We start from the raw sequence: 15,189 nt of genomic DNA, 5'->3' as shown, positions 1-15,189 counted from the left end.
TGTTATGGGCTTCCGATCTAAAACCCATTCTTGAACTCGGGCTGGGCACAGCTGCATAAATTGCTCCTTCACCATCAAATCTTCCAGCTCCTCCATTGTGGCAACTTTTAATCCTCTGACCCACTGTTTAAAGTCATCAAGTTCCCAACAGCTGTAATATAGCTCTCTGACAAACCTTTCTGCAGGGAACGGAATTTCTTTCGGTAAACTTCAGGAGTAAGATTGTATCTCCTCTGCAGTGCAGCTTTAATGGAATCATAGTCCTGATCAAACTCTGGGGGTAGTTCAGCAAACGCCTCCAGTGCAGGACCTTTCAGGCCAGGGGTAAGGTACTTGGCCCACTGCTCCCTTGGCAACTGGAACTGTCTGCAAACTTTCTCAAAGCTACGCAGGAATACATCCACATCTCCATCTTTCTCCAGGGTGGGAAAGTTCTCTGCACGCACTCTGGGAGCAGGTAGGTCTCTAGGTTCACCAACAACAGGTGAGACCATCCCTCTCTCCAACCGTGCAAGCTGTAGCTGATACTCTCTCTCTGCCTGTCGTTCAGCAGCCTGTCTTTCAGCTGCCAGAGCCTCTCTCTCAGCTGCCAGAGCCTCTCTCTCAGCTGCCAGAGACGCCTGTCTCTCAGCCACAGCAGCTTGTCGTTCAGCAGCCTGTCTTTCATAAAACTTTGTAATCAGCTCCATGCGCAAACTTGCATCCACTGAGCCCATATGTTTAAGAACAGTTTGCAAATAACAGTCCAAGGGATCCCCAGATTCTGATGAATCGCTGCCCCCAGCTGCAGACATCTCTCCTGAGACCTCAACTGGTGTGATTTGGCTGTTATCATATTCAACAAGAGCTTGTATTAGTAAATCTTTGTTCTTTGAACGTGTTGGAATATCCCGCTCCTGGCATAGGAGTATAAGTGCCTCTTTAGATCGCTGCTCGTATGCCTCCATAGCAAAAATAAAATAGAAAAGAACAACAGAGAATAGGGAAGGGGACTGTTTGCAATGTGTCACTATATAATGCACTGAGTTTTAGCCTTTGGAAATTGTAAGAAACAATCTCTTTTAGTACCGGGATTTCCACACTAGCAAATCCACAAGCACTAAAATCTAATAATAAAAAAAATTATCTACACCGCTGCCCACCAATTTGTGACGAACCAAGGTTATCCAACCCTGCACCAGTCACTTATTTGGCACAGAAAGGGTTTTCAGCCCCCTTTTTCTGTCACCTATAGCTCAAATGCTGCCACCACTTAAAATTTATTAAAGGGAAAATCTTAAGGAAAACCCCAGACTTTACACATTAACTCTAGAAATACAATTTAGCAGAAAATAACCTAAAATTATACAGTTCTAATATTCCAGTCTCTTTCAGTTAAGTGGTTCAATTATTAGACAAAGGCCAAACTTAATAAAGGAATTATTTATTATGCCAAAAATATTATGCACAATGCATTAATAATACAAAGTTGTTACAAATAAAATTACACACGCAAACAGTGTTTTAAAATAAAAAGGAGAAAAACAGAATTGAATACTTTACTAGCTTCAAGATCTGCGCCAGGGGAATGGCAAGAAAATGATGGCTCCTTACTTCTGTACAGCAGCTCCCCTTGTAAGAATGACAATCTTATTGTTAAAAAATAAGATTCTTAAACCTACTTCTCAGAGATCATGTTGCTTAACCACACCCTCCTGGGCGGGCTAAGAAACCCCACTGTCTTTACAACCTTCAATAGACTAAATTTCTTGCCTGAATTTATACAATCCATTATCATTCCTGCTAGGTAAGAAATTTCTATATTTACATATTTAGAACCTCTTAGTTTTATTGGGAGAACCAGTTTGATATCAAATATGCCATAGGTTGTCATATTTACCTGCCGTTAAGGTTATAACACTTTTAACCCACATATGTACATAATATACCAATGTCCTGTCAGTGACCTGGTCAGTTTTTGTAATGAAGGGCCTGTTTTGCATCATGCATTCTATTGACAGCTTAAGCCATAAACTTTATCCTGTGTATCTCTGTGACTAAGAGCTTCAGTGATTTTATGACTCAATGCATACACACTAACATTTGGTGGCTAGTTAGAGGGTTCTGGCACTTCAAAGAAAATACAAACACAATTCTTCTTGAAAACAAATAACTGTTTTGAGTGCAAGCTACACAGTTAACTCCTTAGCAGCTGAATCCTGAGATATTTGTGACAATTGGTATATGCACATGCGTTATCCAACACGTCATCTCAGCTACTCATTCCTTTGTGCGTGTTCACGACAAAGGAATACACAATTGGATGCAACGATAATCCAGTGACATCCGTGAAGTTACACCCTCAAAATAAATAGCTAGACATATGAATATCTAAATCAAAGTAAGTGCAAATTCTTACAGGATTAAAAAGTCTGTATTTGTAAAAGCTGTTTTTAACTTGCGCATGCGTAACAAACTTTCTCATGGGAGCGCGCAAATATTCTGACGTAGGGAGCGGGTGTTAACATGATTACGACAGAAATGCAAACCAGGAAGCGCAACAGGGGTGGAGGAAGACGAGGACAAATAGATCATTTATAAGTATAATTTATTAAATTTATTTTTTTTTTTAAAAAATAGAGGTTTGATTTATAACAAGACTTAGATCTGGACACAATCTTGATTGATTTTTTTAACTTTCACTTTAAGTACATTGTACTGATTTTCAGATTCCTGACCAAGCCCCAAAGTATCAGATGTAGACTCAAGTCTACAGACTTCTGTTTGTGTAATGGATCTTTTCTTATACGGGGGAGAGGGAACTGTTTTTCCTGCTTTCTCAGCTCTTTTCAGTGGGTGTCCCAGGCCAACCTCATTAACAGTGCTAAACTTGGAGCTTCTATGTAAATTTTTAAAACGTTTTATACTGGATTTTTAGGTCACGATCTGTGCATAACAAACGCTAGGATTTACTATCACTAAAAATAAAGTTGAGTTTAAGTGATCAATCATTAAAAAAAGGGTGCTACACTCACCCGACTGTGCCACTGCACCACGCTAAACTCATTGGCTCCAGTTGCACATGGCACAGCTCTCTTCTACCAATGAAGTGACGTTTACACCTCTAAACCTAAATCAAACGTCACCTCATTGAAGGAGAGCGCTGTGTCATGGGCAGACGGAGCCGCTGAGTTTAGTGAGCTGCAGTCAAGGTGAGTTTAGCACACTTTTTTAAATAACTGATCACTTAAACTCAAGTTTATATTTAGTGATGGTGAATCCTAGCATTTGTTAAATGCTCAGATTTACCATCTCTTTAAAGTGAAAGTAAATCCTAACGTTTGGATTTACTATTGAAATAAATAAAGGGCACTTTCATTTATGAAGTATAAGATACTTCATGTAGAAAGCTCCTTTATTTGATTCAATCGATCGCCGCTCTTAGCTCCTACAGCAGGGCATGGTTTAAAAAAATATTTGGCTAAGAGGTGACGTTTTGACTTCTTAGCCAATAGCCGTGTGGTAAATCCGGCTCGCATGGGCGCCAAGCCAGATTTACCGTCACCTCTTAGCCAAAATTTTTTTTTAGCCGTGGGCTGCTGTAGGAGCTAAGGGCAGCGATCGATTGAATCAAATAAAAGAGCTTTCTACATGAAGTATCTTATACTTTATGAATGAAAGAGCCCTTTATTTGTTTCAATAGTAAATCCTAGCATTTGTACAACGCTAGGATTTACTTTCACTTTAAGTGTTCCAATGGTTGATTGTCAAACTAGATGTGATTAATGAGGTATTGTGAGTATCTTGCTGGTAAATGTTATAAGGTCTACAAAGTGCACTGTGTACATCTTCATTGTTTCCCTCCCCCCTCATCCTATCAGCTCTAAAGGTCAGTTGACATATCTACTGAAAAAACAAAACAAAGGAGGTGTGGCACATTAAGATGGATAGGTAAGTGGAGTCATGTGACAAGGCACTTTTGAGAGGGAAATGAATGTATGTCAAGTGCAATTTATGAGTTAGCTCTGCCCACTGTCTATTAATATTTCTCCATATTTTAAACATCTAACCACCACCTTGTAGTTTGATGATAAAAGGATTAAACGTGAGTTCAAGGTTTAAATAACTTCCTTTATATGATAAATTAAAAATGCTGAACTGAATCACCCAATATAGAAGTCTGGGGACAAATGGTTTTATAAAACCGTTGTGTAGTCCGGTTCTGGAAAAAATTGGTAAATATCCAAAAAGTCATTTTAAGACCGTGAAAAACAAATCTATACTGTATATTAAAAGCTAACTTAAAATAACATGACTGCCACGTGATTTATATAGGAAAAAACGTCCCACCCCTGTGATGTCAGAGTGTAGCCGTGCAGAGCCACCTCTGGGATGGTGTATTACAATAATAACAGCTTACAGAGGTCACTTCCCTGTCAGCTTTAGCTCACATATATAATTTATATGCTCTGTTCTATATATAACAATATAAACACCCAGCCCCCTCCTTCTGCTGCACACAGCCATGGCCCTGAGCCTGTGCCAGCTGTGATCTAGCCTGGGTCACCAAGCGCCCGCCAGCAGCATACACAAGTGAAGCAGTCCCTGGCAGACAAGCTCAGAGGGATGGTGGTAGTTTCGGGGCAGTCTGACTACAAAGGAACCACAGACGATGCCATGTCGAGCTCTGATGCCGAAGACGAGCTGATCGAACCTGCCACTCCCACCCCCAGCAGCGCTGCCTTCTCACTGCAGGGCAAGCTTCACCCTGTGCAGGTAAGGGACTGCGATACGGTCTCGGGGAACTGTCCCGTTATTTCAGACAGTGGCGGTAGAAGGATGGGGAGCGGGGTTATGCACATCCCTCCTCTTGCTTACAAGCATTGGCTGGTCCGCACACTGTCCTTGCTGTGTGCAGGTAACCATTGGCCAGCTCATCTGCCTATTAGCAGGGGAGCTCTGGCTCTTGCAGAGCTATTTGTTTTTTATGTTGTCGCCTGGCTTGGACCACTGAATATTAGTGTATGTACATCATGTCAAATGCCACTTGTTGCTAAAAGGCAGTGACTGATACTGCTTATAATTTCAGTAGAACTGTCCATAACCTACTCAGCATGCAAGTAATGTAGTAAATGACATCGCGATGCGTTTTCATTATGTAGCACTAGCAGTTATACATATTTTTAGGCGAGGCAGCTAGGGTTGTTGTAATATGCATGTTATTAAACATTTCATGGGTTTTTCATAGCAACACTAATTTCTAGTAGTACATTTATGCCTTTATTAATGTTAGTCTTTAAAAAAAAAAAAAAAACAATTTTCCCTGTGGTGCTGTGAGAGGAACATGGTCATGATTTTCAGGAAGAGCAGTCAGCAGAATATATTCCAAGCAAAACAACCAGTAACAATAAGCTGGCTTTACTGTGACACATGTAAATGTAGAGAAGCGTTTGGCCTCTTCACTAGGAAACCCAGGTTTTTGCAGATATGGTTGCATCTGTACTTCTGATCTGGAAGGGAGGATGTTTTTGTTGGTTGATAGCATAAAATGTACACAGAAAAGTTTTTTAAAAGGTATATTTTATGCATGTTTAGTATGTGAGCATCAGAATATGCTTCCAGGTTCTTGTCTTGTTCTATATACAGGGATATTTATTACCTCTAATTCTGACATATTATTTATTATTTTTCTGTTTCCAGTGAATATGATATCTGCTATTATTGAGGATTTAAGCTCTGAAAAGTAACACATTGTTGTATTCCTTGACTTTCCTAATTCCTAATTTATTTACTTTGTTCATCAATACCTATTAGCATCGTGTGGGCATGTTTGTAAGTGTATGATATGGAGATACAATATTGACTTTAACCCCTTAATGACCACAATGTACCCTGTATGTCACTGGTCGTTAACGTTTTTTTTCAGGACATAATAGCACAAGTCTAGCAAGAACACACTATTAATGCCCTCCCTCCAGAAGGCTTTGTGGAATAGAGCAGTCTTAACGCTGGTGGCAAGACCGCGCTATAAAACAATCAAGTCCCAAAAAAAGGCCAGCGACATACAGGGTACGTCGCTGGTCCTTAAGGGGTTAAACCCTCCAAATATAAACAAAAATCGTGTTTTTAATTCAGGGTAAATTAAAAACACTATTTTATACAACGGCGAGTGCTCTCTTCAGGACTGAATTGTTTTATATATATATATATATATATATATATATATATATATATATATATGTCAATATTTAAATGCATTGGTGTCAGGGGAAGAAAATATATACTTTCATTGGTGTCATTGGGTTTATTGGTGCCAGTGGGCTGGTATTACCTGCGTTGTCCAGGTCCATTTTTGTCTGCTCTTTGCCCTGCAATGTCCTCCCACTGAACTGCCATTACAAGCGCACATGTGCAATGGCACTCTGACATTCCTGCCCAGTATTCCTTATGTGTGGAGTGGGGGACCAGTCAGAGTGCGCAGTGGGGCATATTGGGTCAAGGCCCACCAGGAGGGCTGTCATGGCTCAGTACTGGGCCACGGCTGGCTGTGGAGAAACCAGGTTAATGCATCACTATCATTCCATCAAGCAAAATGGATAGCTTTGGCAAGAAGAGCAAAGAGTGTGCCGCCAAACTTTTAAAGAGACATAAAAATCAATTTCTTTTTCTTTTATGATTCAGATAGATCATGCAGTTTTAAATAATTTTCCAATTTACATCTATTATCTACTTTTCTTCTTTCTCTTGGTATTCTTTGTTGAAAAGTATACAAAGGTAAGATCAGAAGCAGCAATGTGCTACTGGGAGCTAGCTGCTGATTGGTGGTTAACATACATGCCTCTTGTCATTGGCTCATCTGATATGTTCAACTAGTTCTAAGTAGTGCATTGTAATAGAAACAAAATTTGATAACACACACACACACACACACACATATATATATATATATGTGTGTGTGTGTGTGTGTATATCTATCCACAGAAAGTATGGTTTAGAACACCTTACAAAATATTTACAGTGATTACATGATTATGTCTTTCTATAGTAAAATGAGAGAGATTATGATTATTGTTCATTCAGACACAAAACTAAGATCAGGAGCAGCAATATGCTACTGGGTGCTAGCTGCTGATTGGCAGCTGTACATATATGCCTCCTGACATTGGTTCACCTCATGTGTTCAGCTAGTTCCCAGTAGTGCATTTCTGCTCCTTCAACAAACAATCCCAACAGAAAAATAGACATTAGATAAAAGAATTATTTTGGAATGTTGTCTAAAATGTTATGCTCTTTCTGAATCATGAAAGAAAAAATTGGAGTTTCATTCCCTTTTAATGACTGTAAAACCATATGTGCTATAAGACAATATGTAAGTTTACTAGACTTTGGATGTTTGCTGTGTGCATTCTTTAAATTGCATGACACACAAGTGAGAGTAAAAAATAGGGAGTTTACTGTCCTTTTGACGCACATACGCGCACACACGCACACATATATAAATATATATACATATACATATGAATGTCTATGTATGTGTGTGTGTGTGTATATATATATATATATATATATATATATATATACATACTGTATATAGGTGAAACTCGAAAAATTAGAATATCTTTCAAAAGTTCATTTATTTCACTAATGCAACTTAAAAGCTGAAACTAATATATGAGATAGACTCATTACATGCAAAGCGAGATAGTTCAAGCCGTGATTTGTCATAATTGTGATGATTATGGCTTACAGCTCATGAAAACCCCAAATCCACAATCTCAGAAAATTAGAATATTGTGAAAAGGTGCAATATCCTAGGCTCTAAGTGTCCCACTCTAATCACATAATTAAGCCATAACACCTGCAAAGGGTTCCTGAGCCTTTAAATGGTCTCTCAGTCTGGTTCAGTAGGAATCACAATCATGGGAAAGAATGCTGACCTAACAGTTGTGCATAAAACCATCATTGACACCCTCCATAAGGAGGGAAAGCCTCAAAAAGGTAATTGCAAAAGAAGTTGGATGTTCCCAAAGTGCTGTATCAAAGCACATTAAAGTGAATGTAAACTCAGGTAGTTCGTTATAGTTCTAACATTTAGGTTTAAATAACATTAGTTTAATTCGTGATTTTTTTTTTAAACATCGTATGTACCGTCATTTTTAATCTTTATATCCTTTCCCCCGTCATCCGTATCCTCCGCCCGGTATTTTCGATTAATCATTGTCATTTTTAGTCACGCTCCTTACAACCAATAACGTTATTAACCACGGGGGGAACCACCCCCTTTATATGTCGTCACGCGTCTGTATTGCGCTTGCGTTTGACAGCTCTTTCGATCATCTTATATGAAGCTCGTTCACATTTCGCGCATGCGCATTTGAATACTTCACGGACTTCATCCATTCTACAAATATTATAGCGCCCAGTAAGTATATTTTGAAATGGGCTCCGTATATCTATTAGATTATATTGTAAAATATCATGTTGAATTATTGTTCCAAATTTAGAAAGATTTATAAACATAATGATTGCAAAAAAGACGTTTCAAACTATACTTAAAATCGTATTTTTTACACAAAAAGCTTCTGAAAATTACAGCAATTCGGAGGAGATGCTTTGCTTCTATAGCCAACGATAGTATTCAGTGAATGTATTCATTCACTGAATACTATGTTGATTGACAGCGGAATCGGGGTTTGATGCATGCGCAGTGTTGAGCAGAGACGGTAGCGCGTATTGCCACTACGTAAACAGCGGGTGGGACCGCTGTATACGTAATATTGAACATAATAAGGAAGTTGAGAGTGGGAGGAGCAGGTATACCCAAATATCGATATTTGCAAAGGTATATAAAACTTTTATTATACATCTTATGACAAAATGAAAGTTGTGGTTCAATTAATATACTTATTAGCTATATAATCATACTTTCTGAACTTAAAAAATTGACATTTACTTAATAGAAAGTTATGTGGAAGGGAAAAGTATGGAAGAAAAAGGTGCACAAGCAGCAGGGATGACCGCATCCTGGAGAGGATTGTCAGGAAAAGGCCATTCAACAGTGTTGGGGACTTTCACAAGGAATGGACTGAGGCTGGAGTCAGTGCATCAACAGCCACCACACACAGACGGATCCTGGACATGGGCTTCAAATGTCGTATTCCTCTTGTCAAGCCACTCCTGAACAACAAACAATGTCAGAAGCGTCTTACCTGGGCTAAAGAAAAACAGACCTGGTCTGTTGCTCAGTGGTCCAAAGTCCTCTTTTTTGATGAGAGCAAATTTTGCATCTCATTTGGACACCAAGGACCCAGAATATGGAGGAAGAATGGAGAGGCACACACTGCAAGATGCTTGAAGTCCAGTGTGAAGTTTCCACAGTCTGTGTTGATTTGGGGAGCTATGTCATCTGCTGGTGTTGGTCCACTGTGCTTAATTAAGTCCAGGTTCAATGCAGCCGTCTACCAGGAGATTTTGGAAGACTTCATGCTTCCTTTCACAGACGAGCTCTATGGGGATGCTGACTTCATTTTCCAGCAGGACTTGGCACCTGCCCACACTGCCAAAAGCACCAAAACCTGGTTCAATGACCGTGGGATTACTGTGTTTGATTGGCCAGCAAACTCGCCTGACCTTAACCCCATAGAGAATCTATGGGGCATTGCCAAGAGAAAGATGAGAGACATAAGACCAAACAATGCAGAAGAGCTGAAGGCCGCTATTGAAGCATCCTGGTCTTCCATAACACCTCAGTAGTGCCACAGGCTGATAGCTTCCATGCCACGCCGCATTGAGGCAGTAATTGCTGCAAAAGGGGCCCAAACCAAGTACTGAGTACATACCGTATGCATGCTTATACTTTTCAGAGGTCCGATATTGTTCTATGTACAATCCTTGTTTTATTGATTGCATTTAATTTTCTGAGATTGTGGATTTGGGGATTTCATGAGCTGTAAGCCATAATCATCACAATTATGACAAATCACGGCTTGAACTATCTTGCTTTGCATGTAATGAGTCTATCTCATATATTAGTTTCACCTTTTAAGTTGCATTGGTGAAATAAATGAACTTTTGCACGATATTCTAATTTTTCGAGTTTCACATGTATATATGTATGTATATATATATATATATATATATATATATACAAGATGCTCAAAAAAACAAAGTATTGCAGTATGCAGTGATACCTTTTTTATTGGACTAACATAATATTTAAAAGACAAGCTTTCAAGAGCTTTCCTCTCTTCCTCAGGAAGCAATACTGATCAATCTGATATAGAATCACATCACATCCAACAAATGGAAGGGAGGGAGGGGGGGTGAGAGGGGTGTCATAAAAAGCAGAGAATGTGTCTGAAGGAGAAAATAGCTGAGAATAGCAAGAAAGAATAAATAAACAGAGGAGAGTAAATAGGCAAGATGAGAGGAAAAGCAAAAGGAAAAAGAAACCAATATAGGACAATAAGATGAGAGATTATAGAAAGTTATGGTAGTGTGTGAGAAAGCCAGAGTCTACATTAAGTCCTTCATTTCTGGTATTGAAATGTGTGATCATTTTCATCTCAAACGTCTTTCGTTCATGAGAGTCTTTGAAATTCCCTTTAAGAATTTTAATCCTGAGGTTAAGGATGGAGTGACCAGCCTGGGTGAAGTGATGACCAACAGGGGTACAATATTAATTTTCCTTGTGGTTTTTGATTGAGTGTCTGTGTAGATTCATTCTGAGATGCAGCTTTAGGCCAGTTTCTCCAATGTAGCAACCTCTGTCACACGCTGTACACTGTATAATGTACACCACATTAGCAGATGAGCACGAATAGGATCCTTTAATATTATATGACGCGTTGTTGTGTCTGGCTGTGTTGTTGTCACATATGCAGTATGTTGACACAGATTGCAGAGTGATTTGTTGCATCGTGCAGTGTCATTCTGTGTAAGCTTCTGTTCTGTGGTTAATTTGCTGCGGACCAATCTCTGTCTCAGGTTAGGCGGTTGTTTGAGGGGGTTCAGGAAATATTTTTTTGAGTGTGGGGTCCTCTGAAATTAGTGGTTGTAGCTCTTTAATAATTTTGCGTACTCCTTTCTTTGTTTTTTGAGCATCTTATCTACTGCACTAACAAGGCCACAAGGCCACTCCAATCTTCACTATATATATATATATATTTATAGAATCCAAGCAGGACAGCACAATCTTACCTCATCAATATAGTATGCCAAGGTGCACTGCTAGCAGTAGATAGATAGGATATCCAGAAAAAAGCAGGCACTCACTGGGCTTTATAAGTTAAAAGCATCCTTTAATACATATGATTAAAAAGACATAACGTTTCGGCACATACCTTGTGCCTTTGTCAAATGTCACCTTAACAAGTACAACTGAGCACCTCAACCTCCTAACAAACATTAAAACCGGCATTCCTTAAATACACAAAATACACACCGCCAAACAACCGTAATCCAAACCTGCTCCGTGAGCGTCATAGACACACGCCGATGTATCTGACGTCATGACGTGGCTACCGCCGTAACCATGGTGACAGATCGGGCATATACAGGAGGCGGCGCGCGAGTGTGAATGGACATGACATACTATCCTGTTGACGCCGCCGCCCCCTGTATATGCCCGATCTGTTGCCATGGTTACGGCGGTAGCCACGTCATGACGTCAGATACGTCGGCGTGTTTGTTAGGAAGTTGAGGTGCTCAGTTGTACTTGTTAAGGTGACATTTGACAAAGGCACAAGATATGTGCCGAAACGTTATGTCTTTTTAATCATATGTATTAAAGGATGCTTTTAACTTATAAAGCCCAGTGAGTGACTGCTTTTTTCTGGACATCCTATATATATATATATATATACATACATACACACAAGGTATGGTTTAGCGCACCTTATAAAACATATACAGTGATTACGTGATTATGTCTTTCTATAGTGAAATGAAAGAGGTTATGATTATTATTTAGACACAAAACTTTGAACAAATATAAAGGTTTCAGTAAAAAATGCTGAATAGTGTGTGTATATATATATATATATATATATATATATATATATATATATGAGAATATATATACCGGTATATAACTTATGAGGATACCATGATTTGTATTACACTATGCGTGTCTCCTTTCTTTTGCATTTTGTTTGCTATTTGATTTTGTGAGGAAGTGCTGTATTATTTATGTTTCCACAGCTTCCTGAGGTTATTCCACTAAACGTGGGAGGGACGTGCTTTACTACCAGACTGTCCACTCTTCAGAGATTTGAGGATACCATGTTGGCTGCTATGTTTAGTGGACGTCATTATATTCCAACCGATGCTGAAGGAAGATATTTTATTGACAGAGATGGCACTTACTTTGGGTACATTTCCTTATTTGTAGGAACATGTAGACTTTAGTGAAAGCTTGGTAAAGTTCAGTAATGGGTATTCCTAATCCAGGTGCTTGGGTTGTTTCCCCCTGTAAAACATATATTTGGGAAGCTAACATCAAAATCAACAAAAACACACATGGGACAAAATCCAGCCTACGTTAGAAATGCAAAATGAAGTATTAGTTACAGATGTTGGCCAAGAGACAATACACCCAGAAGACATTTATTGTGTTTTGTTCCTAAATCAAGACTACCTTGTTTGCTTTTAAAGTAAACTTAAAGAGCAATACTATAATGCTGCAATGTTACAGATGTATGTGTTTAACATCCACAAATGGGTTAACATCCATATCCAGGCTTTGAGTCTATGTCTATATACTCTTTGGAGTATATTAGATTTTTAGAATTTTCTTTTTATACAACTTGGTATTACAAGTTAAGCGCAATGAGATCGTGAGCTTGCGTTTGCATTGCTAGGAATCATTGCGCGCATGAAAGCGCGTTTCTGTAGGCTCCAATGGGAGCCTCGTTCTGATTCCATCAGAGACAGCATCAGAACCTAAGCGCAGCGAAGGGGGGGTAAGTAGTGCAGCGATGGCAGCAAATTTAAATATATATATATGATTATATACATATATATATGTGCGTGTGTGCCTTAATATGTGTATATAAACATATTAACACCTAAATATATATGTATATAAGCATATATATTTACTGGGAACATACAGTCCCTAAACACCCAACAGGCCAGGGTTTCATTGTAGCTGAACCAGTGCACAGGTGAAGTAATCCGCTGATTAGTAACACCATGGTTACTAACTTGCTCTCACCCATCAGCTGATTATTTTACCTGTGCACTCTTTCAGCTATAATGAAACCCTGGCCGGTTGGGGGGTATTTGAGGAATGCAGCTGAGAAACAATGCTCTTTATGCTGTCCCCAGTCACATACAGGGACATTATTATTTTTTTAAGCTCCAAGTGATATGGCCAGCCAGTGTTATATTTAAAGCAAGTCTGTATAGCTCTGTTAAAGTGAAGGTCAATTTTCATCAATGAGTGCACGGTTTTAAAAATATTTTTAAAAACAGGGGCACTTTCATTGATGAAAATTTACATTGCATTGGATTTGAAGAAATTCTTTCCTTTTACTTCTGCAAAGCCGGATCGCCGATCTCAGCCTCAGTTCCTCTGTACTGATGTCAGAAATGACAAAACCGGCTTCCTGCAATCATGGCTTGCACCCCAGAGCATCCAGCTCGTGATGCCCGGCTGTGATTGGAGGAAGCCAGTTTCGTCATTGCTGTGGTCTAAAGCAGGAAGAAGAAGGAGGGGGATTGCCGATCCGGCTTTGCAGGAGCAAAAGGTAAGTATTTCTTCAAATCCAGTGCAATGCTAATTTTCATCAATGAAAGTGCCCCTGTTTTTAAAAGTATTTTTAAAAACCGGGCACTCATTGATGAAAATAGACCTTCACTTTACGGCCCAGAACCTGGATGACACATTTTTTCCTGAATTATTCTAAACACAGATTTTGACAGAATATTTCTGCCAAAAAACCTCTGTGCCAGGAATCTCTAGGAAATGTAGATTCATTCTGCCTTAGTGATAGTTCTGGGTTTGTTGACTGTCACTTCCGTTTTATTTTATGGTTTTGTGTGAGACTGTCTCAGTGAAAGCATCACCCTCAACTCTCATTTTCACTTATGGCATGGTTTGTTTTTTTGTCGGTGCTGAGTTTATGATCAGCCTTAGGCTCAGAAAAGGTAGATTTTTCTAGAGACCGTCTTCCTCATAAGTGTTTTAGAGCTCAATTAACAGCATACTGGTGCACAAACTCTCAGCGCATGTGCGTATGCCGATGAAAATCAGTAATAACTTTTACTAGAAGCATTTTTGCTAATGGAAGTATAATGTAAAACTGCTTACATTTAAAATTGAAATGCATTCACACACATTTGAGTTTTCACCTTTCTATCCCTTTGAAATGCTTTCATTTATGACTTGGTTACTGTATCCTTGGTTCTCAAGAGTCAATGTTTTCTGATAAAGTAGCGTCTACTTTTCTACAGAGTGGATATGATTTAAATCAAATTAATTTAATCATAATATAAATCACCATTTAAATCACAAGTCTATAAGACTCAATTTAAATCTACATTGTTTTATTTTTTTATAATTTTTCCAGTTTTATCAGAAAATTACTGATTTAGTTATGAACCATTAGAAATACATAGATAATTTTGAAATGGGAGGTTTACTACCACCAGTTTAAAAGGTTAATCATTAGTTTTTTGTATCAACTTTACAGCTATACGTTATTGGACAGAGAATAATAATCATTACATTAATAATAACAATTTATATAGTTTTATTTAACAAAAAAAAAAAAGAAAAATAATCATTACCTCAATAACAATTAGGTCCTTGTGTTCATTGAGCATCTTAAAACTTAGAGTAAGGGGCTGATCCTGTGTACATATAATTACAGGGGAACAAGTGGAATCTGTTGGCGCTCTACAAATAACCGATAATAATAAAGGGACAGTAGAGTCAAAATTAAACTTTCATGTTTCAGATAGATTTTATTCACCCTGCTTTTCTACAGCTCAGTAAATGTGTTGCAGCTAAGTCATTTTAGAAAGTTGTGCCACATTTGGCGAGGAGGCTTCTTTGTAATTCTGTATCTAGACTGCAAATTTTGGCTGTTATCCAAATTGGTTATCTAGTCTCCTGAAAGTTCAGTTTTTTTTCCACTATCTGTTATTTCCTAGTGAAAGTTTGAGTTTCATCCTGGTGTCCTGAAATTCAGAAACTGACAAAGA

At 38.6% G+C, this 15,189-nt stretch overlaps 1 protein-coding gene across 1 annotated transcript in view; it reads left to right on the top strand.

Moving 5' to 3' along the window:
- The first annotated feature begins 4,363 nt into the window (after nucleotides 1–4,363).
- Nucleotides 4,364–15,189, top strand: part of KCTD7 (potassium channel tetramerization domain containing 7) — a 48,034-nt gene continuing 37,208 nt past the window's right edge. Inside the window, exons 1-2 of the mRNA XM_053704853.1 lie at nucleotides 4,364–4,755; nucleotides 12,181–12,350. Coding sequence (XP_053560828.1) covers nucleotides 4,606–4,755; nucleotides 12,181–12,350 — 320 coding nt within the window. The 5' untranslated portion in view covers nucleotides 4,364–4,605. The remainder of the gene's footprint in view (nucleotides 4,756–12,180; nucleotides 12,351–15,189) is intronic.

Source organism: Bombina bombina, chromosome 3 (genome assembly GCF_027579735.1).
Source record: "Bombina bombina isolate aBomBom1 chromosome 3, aBomBom1.pri, whole genome shotgun sequence".
Classification (NCBI taxonomy): domain Eukaryota; kingdom Metazoa; phylum Chordata; class Amphibia; order Anura; family Bombinatoridae; genus Bombina; species Bombina bombina.
The sequence above is the reverse complement of the archived record's forward strand: the minus strand, read 5'-3'. Positions and strand labels throughout refer to the sequence as shown.